The sequence below is a fragment of the Quercus suber genome, unplaced genomic scaffold (assembly GCF_002906115.3).
Source record: "Quercus suber isolate HL8 unplaced genomic scaffold, Cork oak 2.0 scaffold_39, whole genome shotgun sequence".
NCBI classification, from domain to species: Eukaryota; Viridiplantae; Streptophyta; class Magnoliopsida; order Fagales; family Fagaceae; genus Quercus; species Quercus suber.
The window spans coordinates 1400908-1419952 of NW_027069504.1; the positions used below are offsets into that span (position 1 = coordinate 1400908).

A 19045-nucleotide genomic window follows, 5' to 3' on the forward strand; every position below is an offset into this window, starting at 1 on the left:
TACAAAGAAAATGCTAGCCAATGCTTTTTCTACAACTGCTCTTGACTAACTATTTTATAAAGTATTATTTTGAAAACATTTTTTCAACGGACATCAAAATAAAGTTGTCGGTTTCTTTCTTTTTTCCTAAGTTTCGGAAAAGCAAACCACTTTCTAAATTGTTCTTCTTGTCATTTCGGTGCAGTTTGGCCTCAACGTCTGCGTTTGGAGACTGCGTTTTCCTCCTCTTTTTTTCTTTTTTTCTTTTTTTTTTTTTTTGTGGCCGCCTTGTTTGACTCTGGAGGCAAAAAAATCGGTGCATGAACCGTGCGTGCACTGTTTACGTACTGTTTATGCACTATTTATGTAATAAAAAATATTAAAAATGGGTTCCACGGTACTATTTACACATTTAAAAATTATTTTGCTACAGTATTTTCAGTTTTCAGTTTTCAGTTTTCAGTTTTCAGTTTCAGCAACAATAAGTTCAATCCAAACGGACCCATTATATTGAGTTTATGAAGGATGCCATTTAAATAAGTGACCTAGAAATCACATCAGATCCCTTATTGCTCATGTTCGTGTGGTAATTAATTTGGTGTGAATTAAGAGAATTATCTAACAATTTTAATTAATCCCCAACAAATATTATCACCATAATTACCAAGCAAAATAACAATTAGACACAATAACACAAATATTTACATGAAAAACTCTTTCTCATTGAAGGGATCCATAAGACTACTTGGCATAGTAATATACACCAGCCTAAAGCTAATATTGGCCCAAGCTCCATAGATCCCCCCTATCCCCTCAATAGGTGTTTGGTCGCTAGGCTTTGATCGATCTTCTACCTTAGGGACCTTAATGGTCTTGCAACATAGCTACACTACCATTAGTATATATTGCGCTCCACCAACATGTCACTTACATCTACGACTTTGGGAGTGCCATCCTAACACACCTCCTTGATTTGTCGAATGGAAAAATGTTTAACTTACTCAAAAGTTTGTTTTTGGAAACGACTCTTGCCAAATCCAAGCCTCTCTTGTCCTATTAAACCCACATCACTCCACTTAGCAAGGACTGTCATCTCAAGCTGTTGTTACCCTATCATTTTACACTATGTTTTACTGACATAACTATTAGGGCACTTTAACCAACAACACCAATTGGTCATGATTGTGCGAAAGGTTTTTCTTTCCTTAGCAAATAACTGGACCCTTGGTCAGAGCTTCCTGTGTTCGGTCCTACCGTACAATTTTGCTCCAATTTCATCCTCCTCAAATCACCCACCTACAAAAATGAATTTCATAATGAACTAAAAGGAAGGATTGAAAAACAAATGCAAAATTCATGCCAAACACAATCAATGCAGAAAATACATTCTTTGGTGATGAGTGGGGGAACAAAAACCTTTCCACTAAAAAAATAACAAAGGGAGGGAGCGAACAAAATAAGGGGGGTATCAACTATCAACTATCAAAGTAGTAGTAGGCTAGCATTATTAAAAAAGTTTAAACCTCCACGTGTGGAGAATCAATGCCAAGTTATGTGAGCTGTTCATTCAAAGTTGTAACTTGTAAAACACACTCACACCCCACACCCACACACGATCTCATTCCCCGCCGCCTGCCCCTCCCACTACCCCTTTATGCCTTTCTTGGCAGATACTAGTTCTTAGTTCTTACATTAAAACTACATACTTAAGAAAGAACCAAACTTTTAATCAGGTACGGCTCTCAAGTTCCACCAGTTTTTTTTTTCTACTCCCGACCTCGTGTGGTCCACTCCATGTTTGGAAGTGGGACCCAACGTGGGTCCTAAGGAACTTTGTCTGACACGTGTCAATTGCAAATAACGTTGAAGTAGATGTTAGGTTGTGTTGGGTAGTGTTGGAAACTTCATGCATGAGCAAACTCAACTCGTAACAAATCAAAAACCTCCAACTGTTAAAAGCTAGTAGAGAGAGAGAGAGAGGTGAAGTGTCATTTCAAGCATAGAGGATCTTGAAGTGGGACATGATGGTGGGCTTCAAATTTCTAATTGTTTTATTTATTCTTTATTTTTCTGTGGGGGCATAGTTGGGCTTGAAATTTTTTTTTTTTTTTATACATAATAATAATACAATGATTTAGTGGCTGTTTAGTCTGATTCATCATCTCTAAGTGGGTTCTTTTCATCTTATTAGCTTCAAGATTAGAGCTGCCCTTTTTCTCTTCTCTTTTAAGCTTTAGCTTGGGAATTGGGATTGATTAATATTCTTATCTTCCTCAGGTCAGTTTATGTTTTCTCAATTTAGAATCATTCTCTATTTCTATTTGATTACTTTCTTGATTCATAATCATTACATGTACTACTACCTGTGAATTCATTGCTGTATTTGGGGTCACTGCAATTTCTATAACAGAAAGATTGTTTTTTTATAGTAAAAAATGAGGAAAAAAAAAAGCAAAGTTTATTCTAGTTATCATTTTGATTACAGGAGCTTGACATATATATATATATATATTTGTGTGTGTTTTGGAGGTATTGAGATTGTGAATACTGAATATGGTGAAGGGAAATTTTGATTTTGGTTGAGTGAGACATAGGCTGTACTCTGTAGAATGAATGATTATAAAACTTGGGCGCTGTCAATAAATTGTCAATCATAGTTTAATTCGAGGGCTGACTTTTAAGATGAAATATGATACAACTGTCGGTGGCCTGTAAATAAATACTATAAAGTATTTAATGGTTCCAAGTAAATGTTGCATTATGTAGTAGGTAGAGAATTCTGGAGTGGTGGTTGATACTTGCACTAAAGGTTATAAGCTAAAAGCTAAAAAATCAATTTTGCTAGAAGTACATTCTAGGATTTGATTTTAATTGTGATTCGTGGCCATTGGTTTGTAGAAAGATTTGACTGGCTGATTAGTTTCTAGAAGTGGTAATCTTAACTAGATTCATCTGGCATAATTGTCTGCTATTGTATGAACTGCTGACATATGTTAAAATTCAGATAACTATCTTGAAATTTGGAAGATCTTATGATGATAATATATGTCTCTGTAGTCTGTACAGTGGCAGGCTTGTCTTTAAAGCATACTTCAAAATTTAATTTGACAAAGATATAGCACACTTGAAACAGACACAAAAACTTGTTTTTTCTTCTTTGGAGGTTTGTGAACCAAACCCAATTCTTTTTAAATATAAGAAACTGATAGCACTAGAACTGGGAATCAGTGGGTTTTGTTTTGGCAACATAGACAAAAAATGGATGCTTTAATGTTTTAATTTCCATGTTGTTCTTCAATGTGCCTGTCTTGACTAATAATAAGCCAGAACAGTCTTGTTAATTCAGCATCCCCAACTGGGTGTGGTGACGGTGAAAGAAGAATTTTCTAATCACTGTGCTCAAATGACTTGTTTAGAGTTGAGAAAGTTATCTAAGATGAGACTTGTGAAAGCCATCCAGATCAGCTAGATCAAATATCTTTCACTGTTCATGGATGACATTGAAAGGTAATAATCATTCAGTAAATCTCCTTCTCACCATTCCTCTTTCTCTCTCTCTCCCTTTACACTTCTCTTCCCCTTTTCAAAGCAAGAATGTCTGGCTGTACATAAATGAATTCATGCTTCTTCTGTATAATTTGACTTTTCAGATTTGGTGTTTTGGTTTAAATTTACTTTATACTTTTTCAGATTGAGTGAAAAGGCCTTTCCAAATGGAGACGTCTATAGTGGTGATTTTAAGGCATTAATGCCTAATGGCAAAGGTAAATATACATGGTCAGATGGGACAATTTATGAAGGTGATTGGGAAGAAGGAAAAATGACAGGGAAAGGACAGATCATTTGGTCAAAAGGGGCAAAATATGAAGGTGATTTCTCTGGGGGTTATCTACATGGTTTTGGCACCTTTACTATTCCTGAAGGGTCTTTTTACAGTGGGGCCTGGAGGATGAACGTTCAGCATGGGTTTGGAAGAAAGCAGTATTCTAATTTTGATACATATGAAGGTTCATGGAATGAAGGAGTACAGGAAGGTTGTGGGAGATATTGTTGGTGTGGTGGAAATACATATATTGGACATTGGAAAGCCGGGAAAATGAGTGGTAGAGGGGTTATGAAATGGGTCAATGGTGATCTTTTTGACGGCCTTTGGTTAAATGGGTTTAGACATGGGTCTGGAACTCATAGGTTTGCTGATGGGGGATATTACCTTGGAACTTGGAGCAGGGGCCTAAAAGATGGAAAAGGAACGTTCTATCCTGCTGGAAGTAAACATCCAACCTTAAATAAGTGGTCTAGGTCTCTCGGATATGATGATGGAAAAAACTTTTTGTCTCATAATTTGTCATTGAACTCAGAGGATGGCAGGGCTCCAACACAAAGTGTTAAGTGCAGTCTTTCTGAGAAGATTTCTATTGGTGGAATTTTAAAAAATATATGTCGAAAATCACATAACTCTTCATTTTTAGATAAAAACCAGAATCTTTGTGATCCTGCCAGGGACTTTACATGTCATGAATCTTCAGGCATGTCATCCCATACCTCTGATGAAGGTCAACATGAGGTGCACGATAATAATACTTTAGTTTATGAAAGGGAATACTTGCAAGGAATCTTAATCAAAGAGAGAGTTAGGAAATATGCGGAGTTAACATGCAAAACTAAGCAGCATAAAACATTTAATGTGAAAAAGGCAATAAGGAGCTCATGTTTGGATATTTTCAAAGGCAATCAGAGCTATTATTTAATGCTTAACTTGCAACTTGGCATAAGGTAAATCATTTGACTCCCTCAATTAGAAAGCCAAGAGTCTGTGTTATATCTTTTAATGATTATATGTATAAGAAATTCCATTTTATCAAATGTGTTTCTTACTAGATACTACTGAGTACATTAATTATAAATTTCAAGTCAGATTTCTTGTTAATGGTTATAAGTAAAATTTATGATTGATCATACCATATCAGTTTGCAATCATATGAAGCTATTTATTTTGGTTTGATTGGGCTGATAAAATTATTAATATCCTAATTGGGCACGCGCGTGCGCCCACACACACACACACACACATATGTGTGTGTGTGTGTATGCATATATATGTGTATTATGTATTTATGTATGTATATTCTTCACTGTTACAATTGTTAAGTATTTAATTAAAGTATAAAGTACTACACAGGTACACTGTTGGCAAGATTACACCAGTGCCTATGCGTGAAGTGCGATATTCTGATTTTGGTGATCGAGCTAGAATAAGGATGTATTTCCCCAGAAAGGGTTCCCAGTTTACACCTCCTCACTATTCTATTGATTTCCATTGGAAAGATTATTGCCCTATGGTCTTCAGGTATCTACCAATCTTATACACAATTGTTGCTTAGCTTGTAAAAGACTAAACTAATGGGCACCATGCCATTGAATCTTTTAGAGGGCAACTTGAATGTAGATCCAATTGTTTAGAGAGTCTGCAAACTGTGGAAACTGGAAATTATGATCTGAAGTTTTTTAGTTGAGTAGTGTTTTATGACATTTACCAAGTTAACAGCAATTACAAGTGCTAATGGTGACAAAATACCATTAATAACTCTTGGGTAGATGGCTGGAGCACTAATCACAAATTGGTGAAGTGTTCAGAAGGGACCATGATTGAGAAGAAAGGGTTTCTGCTATCTGCAAATTGGACTTTCCACTTTCATAGATACTCTACTGAATAGTCCAAAAACGCAAAGTTCCTTTTATGTCAAAGTAAACTGCAACTTGGTAGAAGATAATTCTTGAAATCATGATAAGAAGATGCTTTGATTTAAAGTATGATGTTAGCAGCTTTTTGAGTTATAAAACTGCACATGCTATTATGGATGTTTATTTAAATTTCAAAACCCATTATTTTGCAAATATTTCAGGGTGAATATGAATATTGATTTCCATCTTAGCAATGTTTAAAGAATAACTGAAAATTTACGCATATATTTGCTGCTCTCCATCATTGATGCTATTTGAGTTCCTTTAAATTCCATTTGTATGACAAGCATCATAAGCAGAGCTAGTTTTTTGTAAACCTTTTTGGTGCTTCGATTGTCCCCTGCCCTTCCTCTTTGGCCATATGAAATTGTTTTATATTTTATGAGCAATAAGAATAGTCTTGACTGCAGATGAAAGGGTTTGGGAAAAAAGTGTAGTTTGTTATGGGAAGTGATGGTGTGAAATTATTTAGTTAATATAAATGATTTCGTAGCATGAGAATTTTATCATCAAGATTACTATCTTTAATGCACTAGCAGTAAATAAGGATATTGTTTGAGGAATTATTACAAAGAATTATGACTTGAAGTGTAATCCAATTAGGATATGAGAAGCATATCGGATCAAATATAAATTGCAGAGTGCTTTGTGAGATGTTTGTGAACTTCTTTAGGAGTTGGTTTGATTTTTTTAAGGTCAAAGTGCTTTCTTTCTTGACAAACAGGTTGATTACAAGAAAATGTGTTGTGTTTGCGTTTTATCTGTAGGATTATGGGACATCTTTGTGAGATATGGATGAGAGTATGTGCTTATTATGTGGGATTATGGGATGTCTTTGTAAGATATGGATGTGAGTATGTGCTTATTATATCTGTGCACTCCACACTTGGGGTGCTTTAGGGCCTATTTGGTAGTGATATTCAAACAATAGTTTTTAATGTTTAAATACTAAAAACTGTGAGTCCAAAAAGAATAAAAAAAGTTGTTTGGTAGCAATGTTTTATGTTTTATTATTAGTGTTTGAGTTACAATCTCAAATTAGGATGTTTAAAACATGTTTTTTGAAAACTCATCCTTACCAGTTTTTAGTTTTTAAGTAACGTTGTTGAACGGTCTTTAAGGCTAGTTTTTATACAGTAAGTACCTCAGGTTTTCATACTAGGAATTTTAGATGGACATTTCTCGATTTATTTAAACACTTAAAAAAAATTTCTGTTTTTGATAAATTAATATTTTGAAGATAATATGTTTTTCACTTGCTTCATTTAACGTGCCCTTGCTTTACATTTATTGCATATGTTCCAATCATATACATAGATGTACCCTTTCATATGCGTATTTCTGCAATTTCCTATTTTCCTTAGTGTTATAAAAAATGCAACTGTAATTTTTGGATAAATTTTCACATACTAATGGAACTACATTTTCAGGAATTTGAGGGAGATGTTCAAGTTAGATGCAGCTGAGTACATGATGTCCATGTGTGGTGATGATGGTCTAAGGGAGCTTGCTTCTCCTGGGAAAAGTGGCAGTATCTTCTATCTTTCTCATGATGACAGATTTGTGATTAAGACGTTAAAAAGAGCAGAACTGAAGGTTTGAACACTGAAAGAGTTCCATATTACATTATATCTTTCCTGTTCTGTGTTCCAGATCCCTCGCATGTGTTTAGTGAACTTAGCTATTTGCTGATTTCTATGAAGATCTTCCATTTCAATAGGCAACCTTATAAACAGATTCCATTATATTTTCTTCTGGATGTAGTTTCAGTTTATTCATGCTTCTTTATATTTTATCCTCCTAAATAATTGAAATATGTTTATGAGATGAAATCAAGTTGCATCCTAGTTTTGTAATTAGATTAACTATATATATCCAAACCATGTATGCAATGGATCTGCCTAACTGTTGATGCAGGAGCAAAACCAAAATTATTTTAGTACTTATATTTTCAGATTTTTTATTTATCTCATAAGGAAATTGGATAATTGTAGACTTTTATTCGGATAGGGATTAGTATTTTAGTTCAGTTAGGATTAGTACTCATTAGTTGCTATCTTTTATCTCTTTATTTTCTAGAAGCTCTAGCTCTGTTTAAGAGCCTGGTTTATTTGTATTTTGGAGATTAGACAATTGATTGATTAATGAAATTCAGATTGGAGATTTTCCAATAGTTGGGTGTTGATTCCTAACACCTTAGGTGCTGATACCTAATTTTGCTTGGTGTTGATTCCAAGTGACCCAAGTTTATCTTTTAATTTTCTCTTGATTTTCCTGCATCTATTTGGTATTAGAGCAAATAGTTCCATTTTTAGAGGGAAAAAAATCTGTCATGTTTCCGATCAAACCCCCGTAACCCAACCACCCAACCACAGTAACCCATCTGCCTGAAAATCAAGTCATGCAACAAGCCAAAACCATCCCACCACCATCACCATAAAAAACCCAGATCTTAAAAAAACCAAAAAACAAAAAACAAAACTCATGTGCAGATCCATTTCAAAAGTGTGGTCCCAGGAACTATATTGCAGGCTGATCCGATTTATAGATTTGATTGTTTGTTTGGTATTTAAAGCCCAATCAACCTTTGAGACCAAACTGTAAATTCAGCACACATGATTTAGACTCACGTCCTAAGACAATCAGGTACAACTCAAGTGTGCAAACGCATGTTCTTATCACAGTTTTCTGTTAGAGATTTATTATTTTAGTGCACAATGGTAGCAGTCCCACCACCTATTTTTTATGGTTATCAAGATGAAGACCCATGGATTTTCAAAAATTGGATATTTGAGGTGGAACAATTCTTTGCACAAGTGCATTTATCAAATGACAAACAAAAAATGTGGTATGCCAAAACAAGAGTTTCTGGTAGAGCTTTGGAGTATTGGAATCATTATGAGAACCTACACTTTTGAAGACATTGGTCTCTAATTACTTGGGAAAGAATGAAAGACTATCCTTGTATTGAATACTTCCCACCTTATTTTAACAAGAATAAAGAGTCAGTTGCACAATTTGATCATTATGGTCATTTCCAAGTCAAAGACTCACTCATGAAATATTTGTCATACGTCAAGACTTAGGAAATCTAATGAAAACTGTTGAAGACTTGGCTACTCAAATGAAGGGAGATCATTCACCACGAAACCCAATTGAAATTGTTTCAATGTTCATGCAACCAGTAGAGTCTACTATAGAGTCAAAATAGCAAGGAGCTTCTATACTTGAAGATTTTATTTTCAATTTTTTGGATAATTCTAGAGTTTTATTCGGATAGGGATTAGATTTGAGATTAGATAGAGATTAATATTTGAGTTCAATTGGAATTAGTATTCATTAGTTGTTATCTTTTATCTCTTTATTTTCTGGAAGCTCTAGCTCTATATAAGAGCCTGGTTTATTTGTATTTTAGAGATTATATTTTGGAGATTCGAAGATTGATTGATTAATCAAATTCAGATTGGAGATTTTCCAGTAGTTGGGTGTTTGCTCCTAACACCTTAGGTGCTGATGCCTAACTTTTGCTTGTTTCCATGATGCCTAACTTTTGCTTGGTACTGATTCCAAGCGACCCCAGAGTGCTGATTCTAAGGGTTTTTCTTTTAATTTTCTTGTTCTTTTTATTTTCTCTTGATTCTCCTGCATCATCTGTCTAGTAAAATTAAGGTTTACTGTAATTGGTGGTACCTGTCCTGCTTTCAATTGCAGAAGTTTTAGCTGTTAGCTGAAGTTTACAGGAAAATTATTTCATAGGATGGGATAAAGGAATGTGACATGAAAAACTAGAAATTTTCTTCTTTAATTTCTCATTCTCTGTCATTCTCTTCTTAGCTGTCTAGTAAGATTATGGCTCACTGTAATTGGAGGTACCTGCCCTGCTTTCAATTGGAAAGTTTTTAGCTAGCAGCTGAAGTTTACAGGAAAATTATTACATAGGATGGAATAAAGGAATGTAACATGAAAAGACAAATTTTCTGCATTTATTTATCATTCTATGTCATTCATTGTATTGTCTTTTGTTTAGGCATATAAATTAAAGTTTGAAATGTTGTGAGAATAATGTTCTAGGAGAGAAATGTGACAACTGTAACACACCAAGAGACCAACATAAGATAGCATAGAAGGTCAAAAACTTGATCTTGCTTATGAAAAATTACCTTGTTGAATGCTACCTCAAGACATAGAAATTCACGAAAGCTCTGTGTTTTTCCCTTTTCTTACCACAGTACCACAGTCTAGGATTCTACATGCTACATAGATCATGTACATACCATCCCAAGCCAAATTTTTTTTATCTGTCTAGGGTTACTTGCTTGTCTTCTTCATGATGCATAGTTACAGAATTGTTCTTAGCCATTTTAAACTTAATCCCAAAACCTGTCATGGTAACAAGTTTAGAAGCTACATTCTGGGTTTTCTGTCATCTCCTGAAGAAAAAAAAATCCTAGCAGATTGTTAACAAGAAACCAAAAGGCGAGTTGTATAGTATGGATTATGGAAGATTAGGGTTAGGTGAGAAAAAAAAGGGAGAGAAGAATGAAAGGAGAGCAGAATTGGAAAATTGGCTTAGGGCTAAAAGAATTGATTAGTTGCTTCACCTTAGCATATCTTATATTAGAGTGATATGACATGATTACAAGAAAACTATTAAGCTAATATAAGAATATTTGCTATATACTTCAGATAAAGTGTATATTTAATAGCCTGGCTTTTCTTTTTTCATTGGAATATATTTTTTGTTTGGAAATGTTAGTTGAGGAATTATTCAGACTTATTTGATGTACTGCTTGTTAAGGAAAAATGTTGGGTTGTTGGCCATAAATATAGATTATTTTTTCTCTCTTTTATGCAGGTTCTGCTCAAGATGCTGCCTAAATATTATGAACATGTAAAAGAACATGAGAACACTCTCATAACAAAATTTTTTGGGCTCCACCGGATAACATTAAGAGGGAGAAGAAAGGTATCTGCCATCCTGTCATATGGCCCTGGTTTCCTTTCTATTGTGCAGATCACTTATGATTAGTGAGGGTTTCTTTGATCATTTTGTTTTTAGGTACGCTTTGTGGTTATGGGTAATATGTTTTGCACAGAACTAAGAGTTCACCGTCGTTATGATCTGAAAGGATCATCTATAGGAAGAGTTACAAATGAAGACAAAATTGACCAAACTACCACCTTGAAAGACCTGGATCTATCTTATGAATTTCATATGGACAAATTCTTGCGAGAATCCCTTCTTGAGTAAGTTCCCTTGTTTTGAATTGTGATGTAAATTGTGATTTTATAATCTATTGGTATCCATTTCTTCATAAGCAATGGATTTGATAGCAATGTGACACCTAAGGAAAACATTGAAAGGTTTACTTTAAGCTCAACCCCAAAATTGATTTTTTTTGTTTGATGTAAAGAGTAAGAAGAAAATTTTATTTTGATAAAGTTTTACTTAATTTTAGGTCTTATTAGTTAATTAGGTTTTTAGTATTTTATTTAATTTCCTAGAATCGAGGTTATTTTTATAATTCAATGCTTGAGATTTTGTCTAAATCAATTAGGGTTAGGACTTAGTCTTACTAGTATATAAAAGTGTGCTATTGCCTATTGTAGTTTTTACAAAGACAAGTTTGCTTGATGTATGAAATTTCAGTTGGAATTTATCAATGGCTTGGTGCTGATTCCTTGATTTATTATTATTATTATTTATTTAATTCTCATCCCCTTTTGAAAATTTGATGTACGTCAATGTTGCGGTCGTCTATTGTTGCTAGTTATGATAATTTAACTTTAGCTTGAACGGTTTCCTTTTCTTTTTTTTCTCCTAAGGCTTCTTGAATGGCTAAAAAAGGATTATAATAATGCCTGGTTTAGGACTTTTTCTCTGAAATCGCATAATCAAATTACTGGACTGATAAGGTTGATCTTGGGAGCAACTTCTACAGAATACCCTAAGTATTCATGCTCCAAACTTGCTCTTGCTCTTCCAAATCTCCCAAGCTTATTGTGATGGAGAAGTTAGTTCAAGCTCACAGTATTCTATGATTCAAAGCCTTCAGACCTCGTACAGATCAGTCATTCATCTTCATTACATGAGAAATGGAACTCATTAACCCTCGATCTCTTGATAGAATTCTTTGAATTCTCTGATTGCCTAATTTCATAATTGTTCAGAACAATAATAGGGAGTGATTAAAAGATTGGTAATTTTTTTTTTAAATGTCAGCATCTTTTTTTTTTTTTTTTGGTAAAATACAAAGGAGTTATAATATTAATCAAAAGCTACAGAAGCCCGAATAGAACAGGTTACAACATTAGTGTCATAGTCCAGAGCCTCCATAACAACAAAATGAGGATTTACATAAGAAACAAAAGATTCATCTTGGCAGCGCCCAAGGTTTGCAAGCAAGTCAGCAGCTCTATTGGTCTCCCTGTAACAGTGCTGCATGCGATACACCAGGAAAGCTTGGAGCATGCTCCTACAGTCATTCACAATAGGTTGGGTTAACCGATTAGTATTGCTTGGTTTTGAGAAAAGATTGATGACTTCAGATGCATCCACATTAATAATAAGTTTGTCAATGTTAAGGTTTAAAGCCATAGCTATTCCATCCCTTAAGGCCCACAACTCTGCAAGAAGAACACTAGAGGAACCAATGAGTCTAGAGAAGCCCTAAACCCAAGCACCATTTGAGTCCGAAGACCCCTCCCCCCCCCCCCCCCCCCAAGCACGACCTGAAGAAGGAAGAACTGATGCATCAGTGTTCAGTTTAAACCATCCCACACTCAGCTTAGACCAGGTAGCAGAACGTTGGATTTTCTGGGCATGGGAGCATGAACCTTGGATGAGGAAGTGGAACTCAGCAGCTTTTGCAATACAAGACTCCACGAAATCTAGGCTTTGTTGTTCCCACGAAATGCCATAGAGTTTCTATTCAACCAGAGAGCCAGAACCCGAAAATGAAAATGACTTTCCAAGGTATACCAAGGTGCTTAGAAGGAAAACTACAGGTACAATTGAAATGAAGCAACTCCATAAGGGCAGCCAAAGGATTGGATGACTTTAGAGTGCAACCAAGTTTTATGCAACAATCACCCTGAGTCCATTGTTCATCTATTAAGAGAATGCCAATGTCAGCATCTTCATGGGCATATTTCCAGGCATCCATTTTACTAGTTTTTTCCACAAAACTCCATGTTTGCGTCTTAAATTGTTTAATCTTATATAATATGCCCAGGGATATTTTTGGCATTTAACATGACTTTTGGATCAATTTAATTAGTTGTCAAGTTTGCAAAGCTATTTTGTAAACTAGCATCTTAAGGCTCTAAAACTCAAGTTCAATGAAGGAACTCGAGTCCACTCGAGTTCCAAGCTGATGTGGATAAATATTCCATGTGGAACTTGAGTATCTCAGACTCAAGTTCCATAGAGTACAGAAAGAAACAGATTGAGGAGAAGAAGAAGAAGATTGACAGATCTAGAGAAGTATACAACAACCAAGCAAAACCCACAACCCCAATATGCACAAACCCATATCTGACAACAGGAACTTCATGTGGATTTTTTCTTTCACAACAGATGGCCACCACTTGGACTCAAGTCTTAGAGACTCGAGTAACTCGAGTAACTCGAGTTTTAGAGCCTTGAGATTCTACTTTACAAAATAGTTGTGCAAACTTGACAACTTACTAAATTGTTCTGAAAATTATGTTAAATGCCAAAAAATCCATGAGCCCAAAGTAAAAATCAATAGGTGGAAGAGAGCGACTCCAACTGCAACCCTAGCCTAAATCAAGCTCCTTGATGTATGGCACCATTAGAACACCTGGAAATCACTTTTTTTTCAATATGATTTGCATGCATGATGGTAATTTAATACTTCATGAGTTAATTTTAATTCTATGTTTGTCTCCACATTTACCAAAGAACACATAACGAGAGGAAAGTTGCACTTGTAGTTCACCTCCTCAATCTTGAGAATCCTGTTTCAATGAGCATTTAAAACATGACGCAACTGATGTATTCTATGCTTCTGTTTTTTTGTTATAGATGTTCCAAAACATTAGATGTTGACACTTACAATAAGTTGAATATCCCTTACTGCAGATAAGCTATATAATTCTGCACATAGATTTCAGATTGAAGTGGCTATATAGACTGCCTACATAGATGCATACATGTATATATGCAATATGTATATAACTCTGTGTGTGTGTGTGTGTGTGTGTGTGTGTGTATTTACCTACTATAACTACTTATTGCGTTTTTTTTTTTTTTTTTTTTTTTTTTTTTTCCCTCTTGAGATTTTTCATATAATCCTGCAATTGTACAGGGTGTATTACTTCTGGTATTGTGTAGCTGCTAGTAACCCAACTTCTTAAAGTGTGCAAGAAGATATACTAAGTATGCATCTAAAAAAATTACAAAATAACTGTATTATACTTGTCATTGACTGTATAAATTACGTGCCTTTTTTTCTTTTTCTTTTTCTTTTTCTTTTTTTTGTTTTTTCAAAAACTTTTGGGTGTATTGGTCTATAAATCCACCTTCTAATTATCAGTAAAATTATTTTTCCTTTTCTGCAGACAAATTCATCTGGACTGCAAGTTCTTAGAATCTCAACAGATAATTGATTATAGCCTTCTGTTGGGGGTACACTTTAGAGCTCCTGAGCAGAAGAATCTCTTAGAAACTGGTGACGGTAGATATTTATTTCTGTTATGAACATCTTTTAATGTGAACTTGTATTTGTTTTCCTTATGCTCTTGATTAGAAAATGAATCCCAAGATAATGTTAAAATGGGTCACTGATATTCTATGTTGCATTTATAAAACTTCATTTCTTTTCAATTAAGTTTAAGCTATTCCCATTAAAAATAAATAAAAATTTAAGAGCTATTAAATTTGAGGAGCACTTAATTGTACTACTCTACAGAATGACATGAAATGATTTCTAGTACACATGATCATGTGTTATGAAAGATTAGATTAAAAAAAGATAATAGGAGGCACTGACTCACCATCCTCTTACCATTATTGGAGTTTCATCTTATTTGTAACATCCTTAGGCTATACTATACTTTTCAAGAAACTATTTAGGGTAAACCATGTATATCATGCACAGCATATCTGTTAGAATAATTGTTAAAGGATATATTTATCCTTCCTTAATGGTTTAAGCTTTTGGGAGTTAGGACTAGTGTTAGCTTATCATGGTATCAAAACACGTTGTCTTGAGTTCGAATTCTATCTCCTTTCTACCTTCTACTTAAAAAGTTAAATAACCCACATGTTGAGCTGGGAATCTAGGTCCACACATGAGAGGAAGTATTAGAATAATGTTTAAATGATTAAGTCCACCATTTCCTAACATCTTAAGTTTTTGGGACAAATGGTACTTTATAAACATGAATATTTGAAAATCTTATATCATTGAAGATCACCTTAAAATAAAAGTGACAAGCCCAATATTTGTAATTGTTTTCAGCACCACGTTAAGAACACATAAAATTGGATTCTTATTCCAAAATTTGAAGTTACAAGTTGATTGAGGCCACATTGTCCTACCAAGGCTAAAATTAATGACGCATGATTCTTAAAATTTCAGCACAAGGTTAGTTTTCTTGATGATCTTGAAGGATTTTTGGAATGCTTAGGTTTGAAAAAGATTGAATTTTGATGGAATCTGATGGTTGTTTGGTATTTATATGGTGAGAAGAAGTAAGATGAACATAGGCAATTACACCTACACTTCCCAAGTAATCACATCTTTGAAGCTTAAGTTCTGTTGGAATTTATCCAATTGTCTATGCATGTGGCTTTCTACCTTTTTTTCTTTTTGGGTGGGCAGGAGAGAGACACTATTTTTGTTACCTTCTAGACATACACACTAACCTAGTAATTCTACTATCCTATTAAGAAAAGGAATTAATTCCCCGAACCAAATAGGAAAAGAAAATAATATTTAACCAATTACATAAAGTAAATGAAATAAAATAAATGCTAGAAATAGTTTATCAGGCCCAATTGGTAGCAGGATTCATCCCTAAGATCACTAGTTGGACCTTTTCTTCTTGTCATTGTCCATAGGTATGCATAATTGGAGGCCTATACACATACAAACATATGTACATATCTGTATATAAACAGTCTTAATTTACTTGAGTCATGCATCTAAACCAAATGGATTATTATTGGGTATTGAAGACAGTGACCTTTGGGTCAAACAGCACCTATAAACACCTCCCTTCCCCCCCCCCCCCCTCTCTCAAGAATGGGGTGGTGGCTTATCGTGGGCTCAAGTCCATGGAGTGACTAACTCAGCGGGTAAAAAATTTCTATTGAAATTGTATCAATGGCTGCCTATGCTCTTGTATTTAGATTATGAAATTTGATCCATCAAGAGGCTTCACAATTTGTAACAGCTAGAAGAAATTTGTTTTTTATATTTTGCCGATAAATTATCAATTGTTCTAGAAGCTTAAACTATTAGAAAATAATGAATTTAATTATTTAACCATAATTTTAACGCTTCCCTTGTGAGTGGGCCCAAACTACCCCTTAATAAGTGAGGCCGAATACGTGAGAATTCTAACATTTAAATGGGAGGTAGAGTGGAGACAAAGATCGAATTTAGGACCTCCTACTTTGATACCACGATAAATTACTAATTTTTCCAAAAGCTTAAACTGTTAGGATGATGAATTTAATCATTTAACCATAATTTAAACTTTTACAAACAGTTATTTATATTGATTTTATTCTACTGTGCACCCTTGCAACTTCAGCATTTGAAATTATCATATTTTTTTAATTGAAAGAATGAGTTGGTATATTGTTTAATCCAGTGAAAATTCACGAAAGAGAGTAAAAGTGAGAAATGATGCATGATAAGATCAACTGGGATAATAGTTTTTATCATCAATGATTTGGAATAGTTTGTTTACTCTTGCAAATAAAATGGAGTTGTGTGTGGACTTGTTTGCATGTGTTTGAGGACACTATCTTCTTTGAACTTTCTTTAGTACTCCCTACCTTCTGTTATTCCTGAGTGGCTTTCGCATTTTTAGCTCATGTTCTCTTCCACAGATGCAATTTCACAAGGAGAACTCATGATTCCTCACACACGCCTGGTACTAGTAAACCATGAACCCAACATTCTCAGTAAAACACCAGGTCCGCACAGCAGAGGAAATGTGTTGAGAGCATACTCTTTAGGTGACAAGGAAGTTGATCTTTTACTGCCTGGTACTGGAAGGTAGCTCCTATTATTTTTCATTTCTCTTGCTAACATACTGCAGTTTTTCTCCCATAGTAATTAGACATTCAATCTCTTCCCGAATTTTTCTCTTTATGTTCATGGAATGACAGCCCTCATGAATTTAAAATCTCCTGCACTGACCATTCAACAATTTTTACATCGTTAAGAACATATTAGTATCTGAGTGATATTGGAGATTATTAATGCAATAGAAGTGTTTAGTGTCTCAGTTTTTTATATTTGTTGCCCCCCCCCCCCCCCAAAAAAAAAAAAAATCTCTATCTTGTTCCCCTTTTCTTTTTCTTTTTTTAATTACTTACTCAAGCTATGAATTATGGATACCCCAAAATGTGAAAATTTTGGCATCTTTACTGCCCTTTGGTATGGATCCAAGCTGGATTTAAAAATAATTTTTTAAAAAAAAAAGTCCAAGCTGGAGTTGTTTTAATGCTTTTGATTGGTATAGTTGAAAATTGTGAAATAGATAAAAAATTTATAGTCCCACCTGCTTGTTTGCTTGAATTCAAAACTCAAATCATTTTCCCAATTTCCTAGTTTTTTGAGTTCACCCTTCTTTCTCTAGGTTAATATTCTTTAGTTGCATTGTACTAAATTCTGTCAAACCTTATCTTTCAATGCTGTTGTATTGCATCCAACTTGAACAACAATGACTGGCATTGCTGTTTCAACCCTAAAAAATTGTAGCGTTGCTCCAATGGGTGCTGCTATGGAACTATTCATACATGTGTTTATTTCTGTGCCGTTATTCCTTATCTTGCCACTCTCGACTCTCTAATATGTCTATGATCTATTAAGATAGGGCTGCTATCTCAGCAGAATATAGTTAACTGCTAATTGCAAATTTTACCCAGGTTTCGCGTGCAGTTAGGAGTTAACATGCCAGCTCAGGCCTACCCCAAGCCCAATTCCAAAGTTGAACTTTTTGAGGTTTATGATGTTGTCCTGTTTATGGGCATAATTGATATATTGCAGGAATACAACGTGAAAAAGAAACTTGAGCATGCATGCAAATCATTGCAATATGACCCCCTTAAAATATCAGTTGTTGAACCCAAGCTGTATGCTAAACGTTTTAACGATTTCTTGAAGACTGTTTTCCCAGACTCGCCATGAAGGAGACCTTCATGCTATTTTCCTTTTTGTTGTTGTTAATTTTTCTTGCTTATCATCATTTTTTTATAGGAAAAGCTTTGTTTCTTTTCATGCTAACATGTAATTCTTTTTACAGTCATTCGTTGTAAAGTAAATAATCTCAAATAATAAATGCTTTTATTTTACTGTTAGTAATGTACAGCACAGAGAAAAGCTGATATCAATTCTTCTTTTAACAAAGATATATTGAATTAAATTTGATGTACTGGATTAATAAGGACAGAGCTCTTATTAGTAAGTTGGTACTTGGTATCCAAATTGATGTAAAATTTATGCGAGATATGCATGTGAACTTTTTGTTGAACCAATGCAAGGTGGTTTCTACTAAGTGGCTCAGAATCTGGAATTTATGGTGTTATCTCTGCTTTTTATTTCTATCTCCCTATTTGTGTGATAGTTTTTGAGTTTTCAAGGATTTTTGAATAAGCACCCCCTACGTCAAGAACTTGGGGCTTTATCACAATTTTACTTCCTGGAACATTGTTGATTTGACTTGAACAGCACGTCAGGTCAGGTCTGACTATCATGAATTTCCAGCATATTGTTCGACGAGTGAGGGATTTTCTGAATTACCTCTTGAAAAAGAGCATTAAAACTAGGTATAGCAATTTTGCCCGCCCTGCCTTGACCTGCTTCGTCCCGCACAAGTTGTTCCCGCCCTGCATAGGTGGTGGGGCGGAGATGGGGCAAAGTTTTAGCCCTCGCCTAGGACGGGACGGAGATGGTTTTAGACATTTTAACCGTCTTACGTTAATAAGGGTTATAATTGTAAATTTTCATACCCTAAATCTCTACCATTTAAACAAACAAATCAATACTAGTTTATTTAAATGCATAAATATTAGGATTTTTGTTTTTATTGTAATATTATCTTGTTAAACACTTGGATA

General features: G+C 34.5%; 1 protein-coding gene across 4 annotated transcripts; it reads left to right on the forward strand.

The window, feature by feature from the left end:
• Positions 1 to 1890: 1890 nt before the first annotated feature.
• On the forward strand, positions 1891 to 18286 carry LOC112041179 (phosphatidylinositol 4-phosphate 5-kinase 7). Of its 4 annotated transcripts, none has more exons than XM_065771096.1 (11): positions 1891 to 2006; positions 2171 to 2256; positions 3312 to 3486; positions 3670 to 4752; positions 5159 to 5326; positions 7152 to 7317; positions 10577 to 10687; positions 10781 to 10968; positions 14308 to 14423; positions 16811 to 16979; positions 17855 to 18286. In XM_065771096.1, the coding sequence occupies exons 3-11, from the start codon at positions 3470 to 3472 to the stop codon at positions 18114 to 18116; spliced, it is 2280 nt and encodes a 759-aa protein (XP_065627168.1). In that variant the 5' UTR covers positions 1891 to 2006; positions 2171 to 2256; positions 3312 to 3469; the 3' UTR covers positions 18117 to 18286. The 4 variants fall into 4 exon arrangements, with proteins under 4 accessions (XP_065627168.1, XP_065627169.1, XP_065627170.1 ...); XM_065771097.1 differs by having other exon boundaries at positions 3396 to 3486; XM_065771098.1 differs by lacking the exon at positions 1891 to 2006 and having other exon boundaries at positions 2068 to 2256; positions 3396 to 3486; positions 14308 to 14417.
• The last annotated feature ends 759 nt before the right edge of the window (positions 18287 to 19045 follow it).